The sequence below is a fragment of the Phocoena sinus genome, chromosome 19 (assembly GCF_008692025.1).
Source record: "Phocoena sinus isolate mPhoSin1 chromosome 19, mPhoSin1.pri, whole genome shotgun sequence".
NCBI classification, from domain to species: domain Eukaryota; kingdom Metazoa; phylum Chordata; class Mammalia; order Artiodactyla; family Phocoenidae; genus Phocoena; species Phocoena sinus.
The window spans coordinates 11,977,176-11,998,671 of NC_045781.1; the positions used below are offsets into that span (position 1 = coordinate 11,977,176).

The 21,496-nt window shown below is 52.4% G+C and overlaps 1 protein-coding gene across 1 annotated transcript in view; it reads right to left on the minus strand.

Moving 5' to 3' along the window:
- SPTBN4 (spectrin beta, non-erythrocytic 4) overlaps positions 1–21,496 on the minus strand; it is a 72,483-nt gene that overhangs the window by 21,933 nt on the left and 29,054 nt on the right. Inside the window, exons 15-20 of the mRNA XM_032612470.1 lie at positions 20,969–21,106; positions 17,645–18,395; positions 15,724–15,926; positions 12,299–12,389; positions 8,699–8,845; positions 7,044–7,307 (exon numbers count right to left, since the gene is read on the minus strand). Coding sequence (XP_032468361.1) covers positions 7,044–7,307; positions 8,699–8,845; positions 12,299–12,389; positions 15,724–15,926; positions 17,645–18,395; positions 20,969–21,106 — 1,594 coding nt within the window. The remainder of the gene's footprint in view (positions 1–7,043; positions 7,308–8,698; positions 8,846–12,298; positions 12,390–15,723; positions 15,927–17,644; positions 18,396–20,968; positions 21,107–21,496) is intronic.

The window sequence follows — 21,496 nt, forward strand, 5'->3', positions numbered from 1 at the left end:
TGAAAAAGTTTAATGCATACACCTTTTGGTCCCCAAATTTTACTTTGAGGATTATTATCTACAGAATATTTGCATGTAGGCTCAAATACATATGGACAGGGATGTCTGTTGTGGCATTATTTATACTAGTGGAAGATTGAAAACAGCCCAAAGGTTTCTCAAAGGCTGGTTAATGACATTGTCAAACTACCCCTGGAATACCATGCAACAGTTTAAAAGGACAGACTATATCCTCGATTTTGTGACAAGGAAGGATGCCTAGGGTGTTTTGTCAAGTGAAAAGGCAAGCTTCACGGGCTTCCCTGGTGGCGCAGTGGTTGAGAGTCCGCCTGCCGATGCAGGGGACACGGGTTCGTGCCCCGGTCCGGGAGGATCCCACGTGCCGCGGAGCGGCTGGGCCCGTGAGCCATGGCCGCTGAGCCTGCGCGTCCGGAGCCTGTGCTCCGCAACGGGAGGGGCCACAACAGTGAGAGGCCCGTGTACCGCAAAAGAATAAAAAATAAAAAATAAAAAATAAAATAAAAAAAAAAAAGGCAAGCTTCACTAGAGTCTGTATGTCATGTGTATGTGTGTGGGTATGCAGAGAATATTTCTAGAAGGATAGAGCAGAAACAGTTGAGAGCAGTTACACCCCTGCGGAGTGGGACTTGCATGTGGAGGAGGAAGGAAGACTTCACTTTTCACATCATACCCTTCTGTTTGAACTTCTTGCCATAGCAGCAATAATGGGTAACACACCCTGATTGCTCTAAGCGCTTGACAAGAATGAATTCGTTTAATCCTCACAACAGCATATGAGGTCAGGGAAGATGGGGATGTTTGTATGGCTCACAACTGGAGCCCAGCTCCTGGCTCCATGCCTGGCACACAGTAAGTCTCCATAAATGCGTGTTGATTTTGTTTGTCGGATTGGTCACCGTGCTCTTCTGCTTCTCTTGGTATTAAAGGTTAACAAAAAAAAAAAAAAAGTAAACTAGCTTTAAACGTTAAAACCAAAGAAACAACATGGATGATTCTTGAAAACATTAAGTGAAAGAAGCCAGACACAGAGGACAATATATTGTACGATTCCATTTACGTGAAATGTCCAAAACAGGCAAGTCTGTAGAGACAGAAAGTAGACTAGTAAGGGAACTAATGGGTGCGGGGTTTCTCTTTGGGGTGATGCAAATGTTCTGGAATTAGATAGTGGTGAGAGTCACTTGACTTTGTAAATACACTAAAAATCACTGAATTGTACTCTTTAAGAGTGTGTATTTTGGGAATTCCCTGGCGGTCCAGTGTTGGAACTGCGCGCTCTCACTGCTGAGGCCCTGGGTTCAATCCCCGGTCGGGGAACTAACATCCCACAAGCTGCGCAGCACAGCCAAAAAAAAAAAAAAAGATAAAAAAAGAGATTAAAGGTAAAAAACAAAACAAACAAACAAAAGACAGAAGAGCCTACTTCCGAAAGAGCTTCAGGCGCTCTGCCACATGGTGACACACAAGCCCTGACCCCCACGTCAACCTGATTCCTTCTCGGATCCACCTGCTGTCTTCCAGCTGGGGAGACTGAGGCTCAGAGACGATCAATGCCTGGTCCAGAGTAAAAACTGCCAGAACCAGAATTTGAACCCAGGACCAAGTGGCCACGAAACCCTAGTGGCCCTCAGTCACTCTGCTTCTCTGTAATTGGGGATGATGCGGCTCAGAAAGGTGGGGTCACTTGTCCTCAGTCACACAGTAGGAGAACAAGGGTTCAAACCCTGGACAGTGTAGCTCTTGACTCTGGGCCATGATGAGCTAGATGAAGAAATGTGGGGCAAAGAATGAAAAGGGGCAAAGAGAGTGTTTTCTCGGCCAGAGAAAAGAGCCTGGCTTAGGGTGGGAGGTAGTCTTTATGGACTCAGCTCAGCAGCTGCAAAGACTCCACGTGCATCTTCCCCTGACTGGTCCCCCTTAGATGGCAGGAGACCAGCTCCCCACTTCCCTCCCCAAGCAAGAGCCCATGGCTGAGCCAGGCCAGCTGGTCAGACCCCTGGGACTGGGAAAGCAGGGGTTTGGGACTCTACCATCTGGCCCCTCAGCCGGCAAGGACAATTGGAGGAGGCCCTGAAGGAGGACTCTGGGTCACATGGCCTAGACCTGGGAGGCGGGGTTCCAGGAAGGCTGCTGCAGCAGCTGGGGTGGGGGACAAGGGGAAGGACACGAGGAGGACACAGGGATGAGGAGAGATCAAGGGAGAGGGGCAGAGATGGAGAACTGAAATGAAAAGAGACGGAGAGAAGAGAGTGAGAGAGTAAGACAGAGAGAGGTAAAGAGACAGAGAGACAGACAGACAGGTGAGAAAGAGAGGGAAAAAAACTAAGAGAAAGAGAGACACAGAGGAACTGGGGGAGACTGGGAGACAGGCCCAGAGTGAGGCAGAGGGGGAAGAGATCACTCTCACAGCCACACCCCCTCAGACCCGGAGCCAGCACTTCCCCCAGCCCAGCCTGGCCCTGGTGCCCTGAGGGGTAGAGCAGCCAGGAGATGTGCCCGGCTGGACCGACCCCCTCCCTCCTGCATATAGACAGTGTCTGGGATCTCAGGCAGGCCCCAGGGGACAGCAGGGCCTTGGGAGGCCGCTCCCCTCCCCAGTGGCAGCTCCTGAGGCCCAGCTGGACTCCATATGGGGGCCTTGGCCCACTGAGTCACTCCCCACCTCGGGCTCCCTCTACTGGGGAAAGGGGCCAGGAGTCCTGTGCTGGGCCTACCCATCGCTGCGTGACCCCCCACCCCGCCCCCCGCAGGCTCTCATCTGCCCTGGGCCTCAGTCTCTCCCTTAAACAATGGGGACCTCACCTCCTGGTCCCCAGGGCTTGGTGGGCCTAACCCCCTCCATGTGGAGGGAAGAGCCGGCTCTGCACTTGTCTAGGGCAGGAGGCCCCAAACCTTCCCTCTGAAACCTAAATGGCCAAAAAGGGAGACAAGGATGCTCAAGGTCACCAGTTCCCCTCAAAATGCAAATGCAAAGACCGCAGTGAGATATGCTGCCTATTCACCAGACTGGGAAAAAAAAATCTAAAAAGTCTGCCAACACCAAGTGTTGGCGAGCATGGGTAGAAACAGGAGCTCTCATTTGCTGCTGGGGCGAGAGCATTAAATGGCATCAGGACTCAGGCGAGCAATCTGTCACACAGGTGAACTATAAACTGGCAGTTGTAACTTTCGGCACTATATTAACGTCTCATATGGCACCTCCCCCCGCCCCGCCAAATACATTTTTTAAAAGCTCCATGGATGGGGGGAAGTGCCAAACTGGAATATAATCAGAAACAAATGAAACAACTATTTCACATAAATAACAGAATCTACGGAAGGCAGAGAAATAACCCAACTTTTGAACACAGTATAGTGACGATGTGCCCTCTGGTGGAAGACAATTAAAAATTTAAAACCTGCAGGCAAGAACTGTCTCTTAGTTAGATTTGCTGGGTCAGCAATTCGGAAACTACATCATGCAGTACGTCTTGTAATCTTTACGACGTTCGTATGAAATCACTCCTGTTATTATGTTCATTTGACTGAAGAAGAAACTGATGCACAAAAAGAGAAATAATTCCAAGTTAGCCGGTTGGTAAGTCACAGAGCTGGGCTCGACCCCAGGCAGCCAGGCTCCAGCATCCATGGCCTTGACCTTGGCGTGTACTGCCACCCAGAGTCCCGCTGTCACCAAATGGCTTAGCATTAGGGTCCTTCCCTTTGCACAGAGGAGGCGCCTGAGGCTCAGACCAGACGCAAAGCCACGCGCCCAACATCGCACACCCAGTAAGTGGCAGAGCTCTGATTCAGACCCACACCTGCTGAGTCCTGAGTCTGTGCTTTTATTCACTGCAATAAACTACTGAGGAAGAGTTAGTCATCATCGTAAGACAATGAATAATCGTAGTAGTAGTTGCTGCTGTGCTGGAGGTCTCCATTTGCCCCTCCTGACCCACAGTCTAAGCTTCTCCATCCTGCTCTGTGCCCCGGGGTCGCCGGGGGCGGAGTGGGGTGGGCTGACCTGTATGGACCGTAGCAACTGGCTCCCCTGTCTTCTGGCTTCCAGGCTGGTTGGGCTCAGGATTGCCTACATAATTTGCAGGGCCCAGTGCAAAATGCAAATGCAGGTTCCTTGATTCAAATGTTCAGAATTTCAGAACAGGACAGGGATTTCCCTGGCAGTCCAGTGGTCAAGAATCCACGCTTCCACTGCAGGGGGCACGGGTTCTATCCCTGGTCGGGGAACTAAGATCCTGCATGCTCCGCGGCACGGCCGAAAGAATTTCAAAACAGGAGAGCAGAGCATAAAACCGAGTGTGGGGTCCCGTGGGGCTGCACCCATGAAGTAAGTCCTGTGAACGTAGCGGAGGGGACCTATCATTTCCTGGCTCCTCCCTGCAGCAGCGGCCATTCTTGCCTAAGGGTCTTCCAGCTGACTCTGCACCCCCTGTCCTCCCCCACCCCCCTCACCCCTGCCCGGAAGTAAAGCTCCCTCCTATTGGCCCCAAGGCTTCCCCATTCCCTGCTCACACCTTTGTCAAGACTCTTGATAGGCCCTCTTCAAATCGTCCTCAGTGGAGCATGCCTTCTGTTTCCTGTTGGGATCCTGACAGTCACAGATCCCCATTTGCTGGGAACTCACCACATCCCAGCGCACACCTTCACCTGGCCCTGGGATGCCCGCACTGAGGCAGTCCTACTTAAGATGGGACGACAGAGGTTCAGAGAGGGACTACACTTGCGCCCTGGCTGGGATTTGAACCCAGGTCTGTCTGCCACCCCTTAGGGCTTTCATCACTTGGCCCCTAGCTGCTACTACTCCTTGCTCCCTCCTCTGTCTGACCATCCAGGCCACCACTTGTTTCTGCCGATATTCCAGGTGATCCCTCAGAGCAGACGTGGGGCCGAGTCATCCCTGCGTGACCACTGCCTGCACAGCTATGGACCTCAGGCAGTGATGGATTTTTCAGAGGCCAGTGAGAGGGTCATGTTCCCCACTATGGTCTGGGAGTATCGAGGGAGGAGGGTGGATGGGAACTAAATGTGGTCCTGAATGGCCACTTGGTGGCTGTGTGACTTTGAGAGAGCCAGGACTCTTTCTGTGCTGTGGTTTCCTCACATGTCCAGTGAGGATAAACCACAGCACTTCCCTCGTAGGGCTGCTGGGGAGGAGGGACAGGTTATCAGTGGCTGGCACAGAACACAGATCAGCGGTTCTCAAAGTGTGGTCCGGGTACTCCTGCGGATTCCCAAGATCTTTTCAAGGGGTCTGCAAGGTTACAACATTGTTTAAAAAAATACTAAGCTGTTAATTTGCCTTTATCCCTCTCATTCTCTTCCAGGTGCACAGCAGGGTTTTGCAGGGATCGCATGACCAGTGCTATTGCAAGAGACACTGAATGCAGAAGCAGAGGTGAGAAGCCAGTGCTCTTTTTTTTTTTGGCCACACCGGGTGGCATGCAGGATCTTAGTTCCCCGACCAGGGATCAAACCTGTGCTAACCACTGGACTGTCAGGGAATTCCCTCCAGTGCTCCTTTAAGCCGGGCATGAAAGGGAGCTGCAACGTTGAAAACGATGCCAATCTTCTGTCTACATTTTTTGTTGTTGTTTTGGAAAATATAGTCATTCTTCATAAAAGAATGCTTTGGGGTTCATAGGTGATTGATTTATTGTTATTGTTTTTAAACAAAATCAATCGTTTAAATATGTCCAGTTTTCATTTTTAATATAGTAAATATTAAACACGCAAACAAGCTCTTTGGGATCTCAGTGATTTGTAAGAGGTAAAGGGATCCTGGAGACAAGGCAGTTGAGAACCGCTGGGGTACAGAAAGCAATGACGTCCCTGACATCCTACTCAGATCTGTTGCTCTTTGCTTCTTTGCCCGTCTTCCTCACCAGAATGTGAGCCCCACGGGGGCCATGAGTTTTTGTCAGTTTTGCTTACTGCTGTATTCCAGAAAATCGCCTAGCGTGTTGGCATAGGTGCTCAATAAAGATTTGCTGCATAGATAACTGACTAAATACTCATTAGTGTCATGTGCTTTTATTATCAGTCGACTTTTTTTTTTTGGCCAGCACTTTAGTAGCATAACTATGCAGCAGTGATGAAGAGTTGAGGGACCTGGATTTGAATCCAAGCTCTGCCACTGGCTACCCTGGGCCGTTAGTCCACCTCCCAGAGCCTCAGACATTGTTCCTGGGATGTAAAGGCAGGAGTTGTCACACCTTGGGAGGTGAGACGCAACTCCTACATTCGCACCTCCAGTCAGCGCATCAAACAGTGAGATACCAAGCACCACGGGCTGCCAGGCTAGGAGCAGAGATAAAGCAGACACGGTGTCTGTTCTCTAAGAGCCGCTGTTTTGTAATGGAGACACTGGCTAGCTGTGTGTCCTTGGGCCAGGCGCTCTACCTTCCGTGCCTCAGTTTCCCAGTTGGTCAAATGGGGGATAATAACAGTACCAATCACTTAGCGTTGCTGGGAGGGGTCAGTGAGAGCTCGGCACAGAGGCTGGTGGGGGAAGCACTCCATGAATGCCGTTATTTTATTCATTTATTTATTTTGGCTGCCCGAGTGGCATGGGGATCTTAGTTCCCCCACCAGGGATCGAACCTGTGCCCCCTGCACTGGGAGCGCGGAGTCTTAACCATCGGACCGCCAGGGAAGTCCCATGAATGCTGTTATTATTCTATGCAAAGCCAGCCCCCTACCTCTGGGCCTTGGTTTCTCCATCCAGGAAACAGGTGTCAGGGTCCTGGAAAACCCTCAGTGTGCTTGTTATCTACCTACTGCTTTTTGGCTCTAAATCTTTCCTCCTCCTTTGTACCCCCTTCCCTAGGGGTGGTGGGTGCTTCCAACAGTGGCTACTAGCTGGACTGCCTCAGTATTCCCCTTCTGTTTCCAGCTCTTCTAACACATTTGAAATAAATCCCTATCTTAAATCCCCTCTGTCTGAAATACCTCAACTGGGATCTGACCCTGACTCTGGCCCCACTGTGTTTAGAAAGCCCCCGTCTGTGTCACCCAGGCCGTACCTGCAGCTTCTTGAGCTGGCTGTTGACAGTGGCCAGGTCCCCACCAGGGTCCACATCCTGCAGCTGGCTTTCCATGTGAAGGAGCTTCTTGTCCAGCTCAGCGAAGCTCTGCACCAGCTGGTCGGCTTTGCTGGCCTCAAAGAGCTGCCTCGCCTTGGCCTGGGTGGTGCTCTCCAGCTCCGCCCAGCACTGCCGGATCTCACCCAGCTTCCTCCGCACCGAGGCTGCCAGCTCTGGTTTCTCCTGCATCAGTTGCTGGCCCTCCTGCCCCAGACGATGGGAGGCAGGAAATGAGGGGGCGGGAGTGGATGGTGGGGAGGGACAGAGAAATATGGGGGCAGCAGAACATAGGGAGAGACGTGGAGAGAGAGACAGAATCAAGGAGTTGGAGACACACAGAGAGACAGAGACATGACGGGTGGTTGGAGAGAAAGCACCAAGCATGGAAAGAGAGATGAAGAGAGACAGACAGATAGACAGAGGTGTGGGGAGGGAGACAGACAACACAGAGGCATGAGAAGGAGACAGAGAGAGACAGATAGCCATAGAGTGATGGATACAGAGCCGTGCACAAAGTTAGAAACATGGGAAGAGGACCATAAGACAGAGAAGGGGAGCAAGAGACAGAGATGGAAGAAAGAGACAGAGAGAACAAACCTCCATTAAACTCCAAGTCAAGGAGAGTGGCTTTGCCACGTGCCACCATTATGGGGCATCGGTGGCCATTTAAGGGTTTAAGACCCACCTGGGTGCCTCTGTTTGAGTGAAAAGAGTGGGGGGATCCAGGGCAGCAGGTCTAGGGGCAGTTTTGGGGGTTGATGCTGAGAGCAAAAATCTGCCTGGGTCCCTCCAAGCTGAAGTCAAGCTCCAATATATGTTGGCCTAGAGCCACATATATCATATTACGTATTAAAAAGAACAATACCATAGCAATTACAGCTCCTAGGTGCCTGGCCTTGTGTTAAGCACTTTATGTACTCAAGAGCCTACATTTCTTATTTCCTGATTTTAAAGCAGAGCATAAACAACAAGGTCCAATTGTATAGCACAGCGAACTATATTCAAAATCTTGTAATAAACCATATGAAAAATAATATGGTTACATGTATATGTACGTATATATGTATACACATATATACAACGGAATCACTTTGCTGTACACCAGAAACTAACACCACGTTGTAAATCAACTATACTTCAATAAAACTGAGGCTCAAAGAAGTTAACACAATTCCCCCAAGGCCCCAGAGCTGGCAACAGCATAGACAGAATGAGAACCCATAGCTGTAGGAACCCAATGTTCACTTTAACCCCAGCTTCCCAGGGCTGCCCCAACCTGACTACCTGACTTTCTATTTTAAATGCTTCAAATGGTGTGGAGGGAAGCCTGGTGGGGGAGATTATAAGAAGGGGTGAAATATTTAACAACCATTCAGAAGAGATGTTGGCCATTTTACAGACAGGCAAACTGAGGCTCAAAGAGGTTACGTGCATTACTCAAGGCCACAGAACTAGGAGCAGATGTGGGAGTTATCTGAACCAGTTCAGGGGTATGAGAAGAGCGGGCTGGCAGAGGAGGGTGAAGGAGGTGAGACATGGGTTCCCTGGAGGCCCCTGGCACCTGGCATGGGCAGCGGGTCCTTCTGCATACTCACCCTCTCAATCTTCTCCAGCCACTCCTTATTCTGAGCCAGCTCTGCCATGAACGCCTGATGCCGGAGCCATCTCTTATGCAGCTTGTGGCCGTCTTCCCGCGTGCTGTCTCGCGCCATCAGCATCTTCTCATGGATCCAGCCATCCAGCTGTGCAGGATGGGGGAGGGGCTCAGCCAATTCCCCACAACCTGCCATAGCCCCGCCCCCCATCCCCTCCACAATGTCCCAGGTTCAGGGCCTAGGCTTCTAGGACTGGGGAAGGAGAGAAGGGTGGGATGGAAAAAGCTGTGCAAATGAGGCCTTTATGGCAGGGGGGTGCAGCTTAAGCCCTTTCCTAGGGAGTAGGGGATGGATGAAAGGGTCCCCAGAATGCATCATCTCTTAGCCCTCTGTCCTCAGGGCAGCTCTTCTCAACTCCTCATAAGCCCTAAGTCCCAAGGTAGGGTTCCTAGGCCAGTCTTCCCACCCATAGCCAAATCAGCCCTCCAAAACGAGCCCTCCAACCTAATTTAGCTCACTTCCAATTCAGTCTTGCACCCCTCACCCCCAGCAATACTTAGACCCTTCAGTTCAGTCTCAGCCACCTCCAATAAGGACCAATTCAAGATCTCCAACCCATTCCCAAAGGTATCAGGTGAAGCCCCCATATCTAGTTCCAGACCCCCAATATGGCCAGATGAACCCCTAAGAAACCTCCCAACTAGTGCCAAGTCTAGTTCCCTCCAAACCATCCCTCCAATGTGGGGTAGACCCATCCCCGGCAACCCAGATCCAGCCTCCTTAATGAGCCCACAGAACTCCCCAAATCCAGCCTTGAGGATCCAGCCCAAGACCACAGTTCACCAAAACTATGATGCATTGTGGCCCCCAACCAAAGCCAACCCCCCAAATGCAAGCATCAGGGCTACCTTCTGGCTCCCCAAATGAGTCTACCCCAAATGAGATGCTACAAATCTAGCATCAGACTCTCCAGCATGGACCAGATAGAACCTCCGCAGCCAACCCCCCCTCCCAAACTAAAGCTATTTCTAGTGCCCCCCACTCACCAACAAAACCAGTCATCCCAAATGCAAGCAACAGGAGTGGGCCCCTCTCACTACCCTCAGCAGGCCCAGGCACAGGGCTGCTTTCTGAGCCACCCCTCCCTCCCAATGAGACTTGTCCCTCAAGCAGGAACCTCCCCACTCATGACCAAACCTGGCACCTGGGCAGTTTGCTCCTCCCCTTTCTCCTCCCCCCTCAGTCACAAGATCCTCCTCCTCCCTCTTGGAAAAAAAAACAACAAAAAACCACAGACTCTGGCTTACAGTCATAGCCAAGGACAAATTCCCAGTCGGCCAAACCCCACTCCATGTCCCCTGAGCATGTGCTCCCCAGGGGTCCAGGACAGCGTCATACTCCCTCATACATACACAGACACACACACGAGCCAAGCCAAATGCTGAATCCCCCAATGCTATCAGATTCCCGACAAGCAGGGAAGAGTTTGCCAATGGCAGCCACAGCGCATAGAGAAGGCAAAGTCCCTGAAGGAGAGGTACTCTGTCATCAAGGTAAAGCCCCCCAAAAGTGATTGACCCCCATCACTGAGGGCAAAGCCAGAGTCCCCAACAACCCAGGAAAAAAGCTCCCAAATGTCAGAGCCCTCCAAACCCAGAGCAAGTCCAAGACCCTCATCGCCCACGGCAGACCCACGCAAAAGTGATTCGCCCCCATCATCTAAGGCTAACAGATTCTGCAAGAACCAGGGAAGAATCTCTCCAAAGGCTGAGAGTCCCCCAACTCCAGGGCAAATCTCAGAGGCCCCATTACCCAGAGGAGAGGCCCCTAGAGAGGTTGGGACCCCCTTAGCCCCCAGGGAAAATCCACACTACCCCAGGAGTAGCCTTAGAAGTCCTCCCTTTCCGCTACTCTCCCTTGGGACCTGGTCCCTCAGTCTGGCCCGCAGCAGCACCGCGGACAGCTCCCGACATCTGGGCCCCTCCCCAGGGCTGGGGTCCCAGCGCCTTACCGACCCGCCCCCGCGCCGCCGGCGCCCCTCCCTCCCGCGGCGGGCGGGCGAGCACGCGCCCAAGCCCCCTGCCCCGCCCGCCCGCCTCGGCGGGGGTGCGCGTCAGCCCCCTCCCCTGGGCGCCCCCGAGACCTGAAGTGGCGGAGGCGTTGGCGGGCGGTCCCTGCAGCGGGCGGGCGGGCTCTCGCCCCTCTACGGCGACGGCGGCGGCAGCGGTGGCGACGGCTGAATCTCCGGCGGACGCGCGCCCCCTCCCCCGCCACCGCGCAGCGGCAGCGCGCCCGCCCGCGCGCGCCCCCTACCTGCCTACGTGCCCGCCTCTCTGCCGGGCCCCAGATGCGCGTAGAGGAGAAATCATCACCCTCCCTAAAGCTTGGGGAGGGGGTTGTTCCTGCGCCATCTCAGATGATTGTTGCTTGGTCCAGAACAATCTAACGAGAGGGGGAAGGGGCTCCTGGGCCAAATCAAACGGCGGGGGGGAGAGGTGGTAGGCTGGGGCCTGGGCTACGTCAGCTATGTGAGGGAGTGAGGTGGGGTGGGAAAGGGCTCAGATTCCTGGCTACTTCAGCTATACAGGGGTAAAAAATATGGGAGGGAGCCGGAAATATCTCTTATAAGACTTCAGTCCAGAATAATCTCCAGTGGGAAGAAGGGGGACAGGGGGTTCTTGAACTCATCTCTAGTGGGCTCGAGTCCCAGACCCATCTCTATGGACTTGAGTTGGGAGGGGGTATATGGAAGCCCTTATCCATTTCATGTGTGGGGAGAACATGGGGGTTCACCATGGGGGGAATCAAATCATCTTTAGTTGGGGAGATTCGGACCTGGTTCCTGAACCATCTTTGGTTGGGGGAAACTTAAGTACTGTATCATCGCGGAGGGGGTACTAATTATCCTGAGTCAGGTAGATAGATGAGACCAGGACCATCTCTGTTTGGGTTTAGGAAAATGTTTACTGGGCCATCTCTCATGGGGCCATCTCTTATGTGGTCAGGGCCCAGGATAGTTTCTATGGAATGCAGGGTAAGGAGAGAAAGGCAGCATATCTCCTGGGCTGTCTCTAATGGAGAAGGGGACCTGGACCACCTCTGATTTGGGTTGATCCTAACGGTTGTGTAGTTCATCTCTAAAGGGGCAGAGCTTGATACCTGGACACTGTTAAAGGGGCGAAGGCTTGGTCGGGGACCGTCTCTGACCGAAGCTGCGCTCTGGGCTTCTGGTCCACCCACGGCTCCCCCCCGACCCCTCTCCTGTCTCCCGTCCCTCTCTCCCCATCAGAGAGCTTCTCACGAACCTCCGGCGGGGAAAGGTGAGATCAGCGCGCGTCCCCGCGGGACCTGTGGACGCGGACGCGCGCCGTTGCCAGGGGCACCCAAGGCCCCTCCCTCCTTCCCCAGCGCGTGGGTGGAGGAGACTTGAGGAGCATGCGCACTGAGGTCAGGATCCGCACGCCTCCTGGCGGCGCGAGGTGAACTTCACTCCGCGACCCACTTAGACGGGGCGCCCCCTCCCCCACTGCGCCTCGGTGCTGGAGCACTTCCCTGCCTAGGAAGGAAGTCCCTGTGCCCCAGCACAGCTGGAGTTCCTACCTCGTGGCAGTCTCGGAGGAAGTGCTGCAGCCCAAGTTGGTCGTGTAGCTTCTGCATCCATTGCTGGGCCCGTAGTTGGTTTTCTTGGCTCCTGGGGGTGGGGAGATAGGAATTGGGGGAGGCCTGTGTCTGGGGGCGCTGGCAGTAGGGCTGTGAGGGCGTCAGGCTTGTTAGGGCTAGGAACCTGGGGCATATGTACAAGCGAGGAAGAGGAGAGAGCAAGGTAGGGATGGGAGTAAAGGCAAAGAAACATCAGTGGGGGCAGAACCAGGGACAGAGCTGGGGGAGGAAGAGAGAGGAGGGAGGGAGAGGAAGGCGGCGGGGGGGGGGGAGGGGGCGGGGAGAGAATGGGAGAGAGAGGGACAGAGACAGACAGATATCTGAAAAGAAAGAAATACCCTTAGAGAGACACAATCCCATAGAGAGAGATAACAGACCTACAGAGTAAGAGATACCAAGAGAGAGAAAAACTTAGAGAATGAGAGACACCTAGGGAGAAAGAGAGATCAGGAGGGAGAGATAGATTGACGGGGGTGGGGGGGTATGCAAAGGCTTAGAGAGATAAACAGGAACACATACAGGCACAAGACCAGAGATAAAGAGAAACAAAGGCTTCAAGAGGGAATGATTGACAGAGACTTGGACGAGAGACAGAAAGAGAAAGAGACGCAGAGATAGAGAAAATAGGAAAACACGAGGGAAGAAATGAAGCAAGGGTAGTGCCAGAGACAGAGAGAGAGATAGAGAGACAGAGAGGAGAGCAGTAGACAGAAAGCAGAGGGAAGGAAAGTGACAGAGAGGGTCAGGGGAGGGACAGCCCAAAAAGGGACAGGAAGAGAAGTGGCCAGATGCCCCCAGTAAAAGACACAGCCAGACAGACAGAAGGCTGCAACAGAGTTGGAGAGAGGGATGAGAGCAGGGCATGGATAGATGCAGCTGGAGCCACACGGAGGCAAGGAGGGGCGGGCCCTTGGCCTAAGTGAACTGGCTGGGCTGGACCCAGGCCTGACCACCCTGGAGCCAGCAAGCACCACAGCCCCAGAAAGTCTGGCCTCCTGCCCACAGTGCAGGGCAAAGTGCCCAAGAGGCCTGGTGGAGGCGGCTGAGGGGGTCCCTCTTTGCTGTGCCTTGAACAAGCAACTCCCAGCTCAGGGCCTTGGCACTGGCTGTTTCCTCTGCCTGGAACGGTCTTCCCCCCAAAGTGTACTCAAATGTCACGTTCTTAGCGAGACCCCTGCTGATCACTCCCCAACACTTTCTGGCTTTCTCTCCTTCTTTAACTTTCTCCTTTGCACTTAACACTATCTAACACACTGTATATGTTACATATTTCTCTTGTCTGTCTCCCCCCCAGGATGTCATTCCATGAGGGCAGGAATTTTTTGTCTGTTTTGCTCACACCTGTATCCCCAATGCCTAGAAAAAGGAGCTAGCACACAGTAGGTACTCAGTACATATTTTATGAATGAAAGAAAGCAAGAGAGACAGAGAGGCAGAAAATAGACAGAGAGATGCAGGTATAGGTAGAAAAAACAAGGAGAGACAGACAAGGAAATAGAGATACCTAGTTGTACAGGGAGATGGAGGCAAAGAGATGGAGTGTGTGGGAGAGAGTTACGGAGAGAACCAAGGGCAGAGCTGGATGGAAGGGCCAGAGACAAGCAAAATATGTACTCCGTCCTGCCAAGACTCAGCTCAGGAACCAGGAAATAGGAAATGCCTCTGAAATTGAACCAGACTCAATCCCTCCAGGCCTTCAGCCGCCAACTTGTCAAGCATCAGTCCTAGGGATGAGGAAAATCCCTTGTTTCTGGGAGGGTGAGAAAAGAGCTGTGACCTCTGGCAAGTCTGTTCCCCTCTCTGAGCCTCATGTGCCAAATGCAGACAAGATACAAGAGCGCCCTGCATGCAGGGCTGGGCCAGGTTCCGGGCGAGGTGAGGCTCGTGGAGAGAGAGAGGCAGAGCTGGGACTAGGACCTGGTCCTGTTTGACCCCAGGGCTCCCACGGCCCCCTGCATCTCTCCCATCCTGGCCCTGACCATTCTGGGCCATCCTTGTCAGACAGCATGCGAGCTCTACGAGGGCAGGAATCGTATTCTGTCCTGGTCACCGCTGCATGCCCAGCATTGCCCCACACAGGGCCTGGAACACAGCGTGGACTCAGTACTTGTTTAACTGGCTGAAGAATAAATGAATAGGGACTTCCCTGGTGGTCCAGTGGCTAAGACTCTGTGCTCCCAATGCAGGGGGGCCCGGGTTCGATCCTTGGTCAGGGAACTAGACCCCGCATGCCGCAACTAAAGATCCCACATGCCGCAACTAAAGATCCCACATGCCGCAACTAAAGACCCCGCATGCGGCAACGAAGCTCCCACGTGCTGCAACTACGACCCCTGGCACAGCCAAATAAATTTTTTAAAAGAATAAATGAATAAACAATAGAATGAAAGGAGCCATTAATGACTGCAAAGGAATGAAGGCATGACTCAGAAGAACAGCCCTCCAGGCTCCTCCTCCCCATTCTGCAGAGCCCAGCAGACAGCAGACACTCAAGAAATGCTGGGTAAAAGAAGGAAGGGGCCAGGCCTGGAGCGGAGGATGCTGGATCATGAATTTGCATCCTCAGGATGAGAATCTCCATAAAAGTTTTCCTTTAGGAAACTCCAACCTTGTCCCAAATGAATTTAGGGAAAAAAGACACCGGAGACTGAAAAGCCAAGGGGCTGGGGCCTCGGGGCTGTGGACGGTGGTGGAGGGACCGGGTATGATTTCCATCAGGAGACAGAAGATGGAGCAGCGTTGGGCTCTCTTCCTGCCTCGCTCATGCCAGAGAGGAGAAAGCTGGGGTCACCAGGACGGGCAGAAACAGCAACAATGACGGACAGAAAGAAGTGGGGCTGAAGGGAATCCTCTAAAGGACTCTGCTTGAGGGCTGGGGTTTGTTTTGTGTTGTTTTGCGGGGGGGCGGGGTTACTGTTTTGTTCAGGGCTTAGAATAGTGCCTGGCACACAGTAGACGTTAACATTTTAACAACCAGTCCGGCTATCCCAGGCTGAGGGCAGGCTTGGGAGAGAAACTTTTCATTTTTGCAGCTTTTGGGTTATCGACCACAAGTTACCTTTTCACAGATCATCAGTTTAAATCGAATCTAAAGCAATATGGAATTAAATAGAAATCAAAGACACAGAGAGGGAATTCCCTGGAGGTCCAGTGGTTAGGACTCCATGCTTCCATTGCAGGGGGCATGGGTTCGATCTCTGGTTGGGGAACTAAGATCCCGCAAGCCGCATGGCACGGCCAAGAAAAAAAAAAAAAGAGAGACAGAAGAGCAGAAATGTGATGGAAAGAAAGGGAATTCTGGCCTCCTTGCCCCTCCCCTGTGCCGAGATCCCACCCCCTGTGCCCCTGGGGTCTGAGGGACCTACTTCTCCAGCAGCCGAGTCACGGCCTCCTGGGCCTGCTCCCCGTAGGCGTTGCCCTGTCTCAGCAGGCTCTCAGCAGCCTGCACGGCCACCTGCATCTTCTGCTGGTTCAGCTCCATCGTGGTGAGAAAATCCCGGTGCCGTTTCAGTGCCTCCTCCACCGACTCCACGGTGCCCGGCAGGTCCAGACCCGACAGTGCCATCTCCTGGAGTGGGGGAGGGGTAATGCTCCGTTTAGCCCTGCTTCATTCCAGGACCAGGGAGAGGCTGCCAGCCCGCCTTGCCACCACTTCCCTCTCCCCTGCTCACTGTTCTAGCATTGAACACACCAGGTATGGTCCCACTTCAGATCCTTTTCCCATGCTGGTCCCTCCAGATAGCCCCATGGCTGGCTCTTTCACTTCCTTCAGGTCTCTGACCATCTGTTTAAAATAGCATCCTCCTCCCCCAGCCATATCCCTTTATCTTGCTTTATTATTTTTCATAGCACATACCTGACATGATATTATATATGCTATTACATGTTCAGCATCTCCTCCCCCACATATATACACACACACTAGAATGCCAGCCACACGAGGGTGGGATTTTGTGTTTTGTTTCCTCTGTGCTCAGCCACAGAACAGTGCCTGGCACAGAGGAGGCACTCAGTAAATATTTGGTTAATTGATGAAGACTGACCTGGGTCCTGTGTGACTTCAAGGAAGTTCTTTCCCTCTCTGGGGTTAGTTTTCTAACTGGTAAAATGGGTGGATCAGAAAGGGTCTCTCAAGGCCACCTCGGCTCCAATGGTTAGTAACATCATGATTCCAGGGGCCCCCTGTCTGTTTCTCCAGGTAATCCTCTAGCTGGGTCAGCTTTCTCTAGATAACCAGCACAGGTAGTCATGCTTTCTAAAATGACCCCTAGGGACTTCCCTGGTAGCCCAGTGGTAAAGAATCCACCTTACAATGCAGGGGACACAGGTTCGATCCCTGCTCAAGGAACTGGGATCCCACATGCCATGGGGCAACTAAGCCCGCGTGCCACAACTGCTGAGCTTGTGCGCCTCAACTAGAGAGACCGTGTGCCGCAAACTACAGAGCCCACGCGCTCTGGAACCCGCGCGCCACAACTAGAGAGAAGCCCACGCCACAATGAAAAGTCCCGCATGCCGCGGGCCGCAACTAAGACCCGATGCAGCCAAATAAATAAATAAAATGATCCCTAAAAGCTGGTACCTACTCTTGGACAATCTGAAAACTGGGTGTTCCATCTTGTCCAAATCCTCAAATTTGGTTCCCATCCCAGAAAGTTCCCCGAAATGGATTAGCTGTTCCCAGATAACCACAGCACTTGATTCCTCAAGCCATAAAGGCAGTTACCCTCTCCAGAGAATCTGCAAATTGCCATTCGCAATAAGAAGATAATCTGCTAATTTAGGCCTCCAGAACCACTTAATCCACCATCATTTACTGACCCCAATAATCTCTCAGCCTGAATTCCCTCTACCATAATCTTCATCCTCTGTTATCCACCCCAAGATCTTCTTTAAACCCCATTGACCATCACCAATCAACCTCATACTCTTATTTCCTTCCAGACAATCCCCAAACCCAAGAAGCCACTCCAATGAACACCCAAATGCATTACTTACTCAGAATAGTCCACAAACTGTTAATCACCTAAAATAAGACGCCACCCCACACATCATAATCCTCAAATTCTGTTACACACCCACCCACGCATGTTCACACCGGATGCTCCACAAACCCAGCCATCCGTACCAGATACCTGCCCCCCCCACACACACACACACCGCCGCTGACAGCAAATAAGCCACGAAGCCAGTGGTCCCCGCAAACACACTCCTCCATACATTTCCTTGTCCCCGAAATCCCCCGCGGCCTCAGACCCCCGCCCTCGTCAATCCGGAAGCGGGCACCTGGTTGCGCAGCACCGCCCGCGCCTGGCGTAGGTCGCGCAGAAAGAGCTGGTAGACGTGCGCCTGGACCAGCGCCTCCCTGCGCGCCTCCCACAAGCCAAGCAGCTTGTGCCAACCAAGTTCGAGGTGCGGCAGCCACTCGTCGAGTGCCAGGCCCGGACCCAGCTCGGTGCCGTCGCCCGCCAGCAGTGCCTCGCTGGCCGCCACGATGCGCGCGTAGTCCTCCTCGCGCTGGTCCACTTCCTCCTTGAGGGCGGCGTGGCGCGCCAGCAGCGCGTCCGCCTCTTCCAGGCTGCCGGGCAGGGGCCCCTCGCCGCCGCCCGCCGTCTCCTGGGCGCGCACCAGCCAGTCCAGAAAAGCGTCCAGATCATGCAGGAAGCGCTGTAGGCGCCCGGCCGCCGCCACCGCCTCGCCACAGGCCTGAGCTGCGCTAGCCAACGCGCCCCACTCGGCGCCCAGTTCCTCGGCACCCTGATGCAGCCGCGCAGCCTGAGCCGGGAAGCGCACAGCCAGCAGGGCCGCCTCCTCCTGGAGGGCCGCCTGGCGCGGCTCTAGCGCTTGCAGAGCAGCCTCCAGGCCGCTGAGGCGCCACTGCAAGGCGCCGCCCGCGCGGGGCGCGCTCTCCACAGCCCGCCGCTTCTCGCGCACCTGGGCGCGCACCTCCGCCACCTCCAGCAGGTGGTTCTCCACCAGCAGCACGGCGTTCACCTCCTCTTTGCGTTGTTCCGCCAGCTCCACGATGCGGTTCCACCTGCCCAGGGGAAGCAGGGCGGCTTAAGGAGGACGGAGACCCCTCTTGGGTGTGGAGGGCCCATCGACCCTAGGTAGAACCCAGCCACTGTGTGACCTTAGAATGTCACCTTATCTCACCGAGACCCAGTTTCTGTCTGTGTAAAATGGACTCTGCCAGGTACATTTGCTTAGAACAGCGGTTCTCAAAATGTAATCTAAGCAAGGGCAAAACTATCTTCATCAAAACTCTAAGATGCTATTTGCCTTTTCACTTTCGTTCTGTCCCGAGTGTACAGTGGAGTTTTCCAGAGGCTGCAGGACAGAGACTGAGTGCAGAAGCAGACCTGAGAACTCAGCTGCCTTCTCTTAAGCCAGACATTGAACAGATGTGCAAAAACGCAGAACGCCATCCTTCTCGCTACATTTTTTTTGTTTTGAAAGGTTTTTTTCTCATTAAAACATGTTAGCTACGTTAACAGACTAAGTTTATTATTATTTTTAACGACGTAATATTTTTAAATTACTCAGTATTAATTTCTAATATAGTAAATATTGATAGCTATAACCCACTAAAACAAGCTCTTTGGGGTCCTTAATAGTTTTTAAGAGTGCAAAGTGTTCTGAAACCAAAGAGTGTGGGAACTGCTGGCTTATGACATCAGATAATACGTTGGATGCAATGAATAGTTACTGAGCATGTACTATAAGCCAGGTGCTAAGGCAAACCTGTTTTATTCCAAAATAAATAAATGGGGAAAATTACGCATTGCCCTGTGCCTTCAGGCAAGAGATGATATTTCTCTGGGCCTCAGTTTCCTTTCATAGGCAGTGTATGGTCCAGTTTATAAGCACAGAATCCGAGCCAGACTGCCTGGCTGTGTCAGGCTCAAAGTCAAATCTGAGCTATGTACCCTTCGGTTAGTAACCTTCTCTGTGCCTCAGTTTCCCCGCCAGTAAAATGGACATAGCACAGTACCTACCTCATAGGGGTGTTGTGAGAGTCAAATGAGTTATGGTTTGTGAAGTGCTTAAAACAGTACCTATTAGCTACTATTATTGAGTGGGGATAATAGTCCCCACTATTGATATGGGGACTTGATATGGTCCCAAAGACCATATCAGGGCCTTTGCCTTGGCTGTGCTCCCTGCCTGGAATGCTCTGTACCCTCCCTCCCCTCCCCCATATGTACTCTTCCTGTGGATGGATCCTTCTTGTTCCCCCCACCCCTTTTTTTAAACCTCTGCCCTCACCATCCTGAAATCCTTTCCTCAGCCAGCCCCCAGGGAAGTGGCCCCAAAGCAGGCTGCCCTCCCTTCTCAGGGAAGCTGAAGAAAAAGGGCTTCCCCCAGGTCCACCCGGAGCCCCCCGGGTCCCTCACCTGGAGCACCCACCTGATGGGGGGACCTTCCTTGGCTGTCTTCTCATCTCCTTCGAGGGGCCAGCTCAAAATGTTATGGCTGACCACAAGATCTAAAATCACCCCCAAGCTCCAGTTATGCCCTACCAGGTCACTCTATTTCCTGCATAAATCCTTAAAACTCTCTAAATATCTTGTTCATGTATTAGTCTATTTGTGAACTCTCTGTCACCTCTAGAATGGACACAGCATAAGGGCAGAAATTAGGACTCTGAAATCAGAAGGACTCAAGTTCAAGTTCTGCTCTGGACAGATTTGCCATGTGAACTTGGGCAAATCGTTTCCATCTCTGATCCTGTTTCCTTATTTGGAGAATGGGGATAATTATGTCCACTTCATTGGGTGTTTTTAATGAGTTCTTGTGGCTAAAGCACTTAGCACATCATCTCACTAAACGCCGTAAATCACTATTGCTGTCATTATCTTTTTAGGCCCTGGTGCCCTGGGATTGTTGAGTCTACAGAGACTTGGAAATCACTGGATATTGGGATCTTCCAGCACAGCAGTGAAGGGCACAATCTTTGGAGTCAGACAAATCCAGGCTTGATCCCCATAACTTGCCATGTGACCTCAGGCCACCTTCACCTCTCTGAGCCCCCGTTTCCTCCTCTCTCACATGGGTAATTTACACCCCACAGAATTTCTGGGAAGACTGAATATATAAATATGACCAAGAGCCCCTGGGTTTGACTCCTACTTACTAGACTGAGTAAGCTAGAGTAAGGATTTCACCTCTCTGGATCTGTGTCTTTATCTATAAACCCTACTTTGCAAGAACTACGGGCAGTGTTCTAGCGGGAAAGATTTAATTTGTTGCTATTCTTAAAGAGTTCTGAATTCTGGAAACTTTACCATAGAAATTGGGATATGGGGAGATAAAACAAAAGTACTTGGAAAACTTCCTAGCAGACAGTGGATACTCAATAAATCATTTCTGAACAAGTAAGTTAATGCCCCATTAAAATGTATTGTGTCCTCATTTTACCACGTCACCACTAGCACTGGGTATTTTAATTGTTTTCAAGATTTTGCTAATTTACTAGATGGCCCTTATCATCTCAGGGATTTGAAAGTGCACGTTCTTGACTTCTACAGTTGGTGAATGAGGAAAAGAATGATGGGAAGAACTGGTGTGGGATACCTAGAAGAACTTCCAGCCCCAGGCCTCACCTACCTGCTGTTGAGGTGGTCCTGGCAGCAGCGCACCTCCTCTGAGCTGGGGTGGCCTCCTTCCACCAGTTCCTGAACTGTGCGGTTCACATCCAGGACACGGCCCATCAGACTGCTCATCTCCTGGTCCAGACTCTCAAATCTGCGGAAGAAGGATGGACGTGCTCAGAGAGGCCTGGACCCTGGGGACCTGTTCACTGGGTTTTGGGAAGATGCCTTCCCCTGGTTCTTCTCTTAACTCTCCAACCTCACCTCCTTAGGTTCCTTTGCTGGCTTCTCTTCTTCTACCTGCCACTTAAATGTTAGATTCCTCAGGGCTCTGTCCTGGGCCCTCTGAGCTTTCCCTCACATCCTGCCTGGCCCATCTCACCCACTCCCACAGTCCCTGCCCCTGAACCCATCACTCACACATCTGTCTCCAGCTTCAACCTCATTCCTTTTGAACCTGTTTCCAACATTAAAGCCTGCTGTGCATCTCCCCCAAGGTCCTCACTGTACTCAAACTAGCTTCAGCATCTCCCCCAATTTGTTC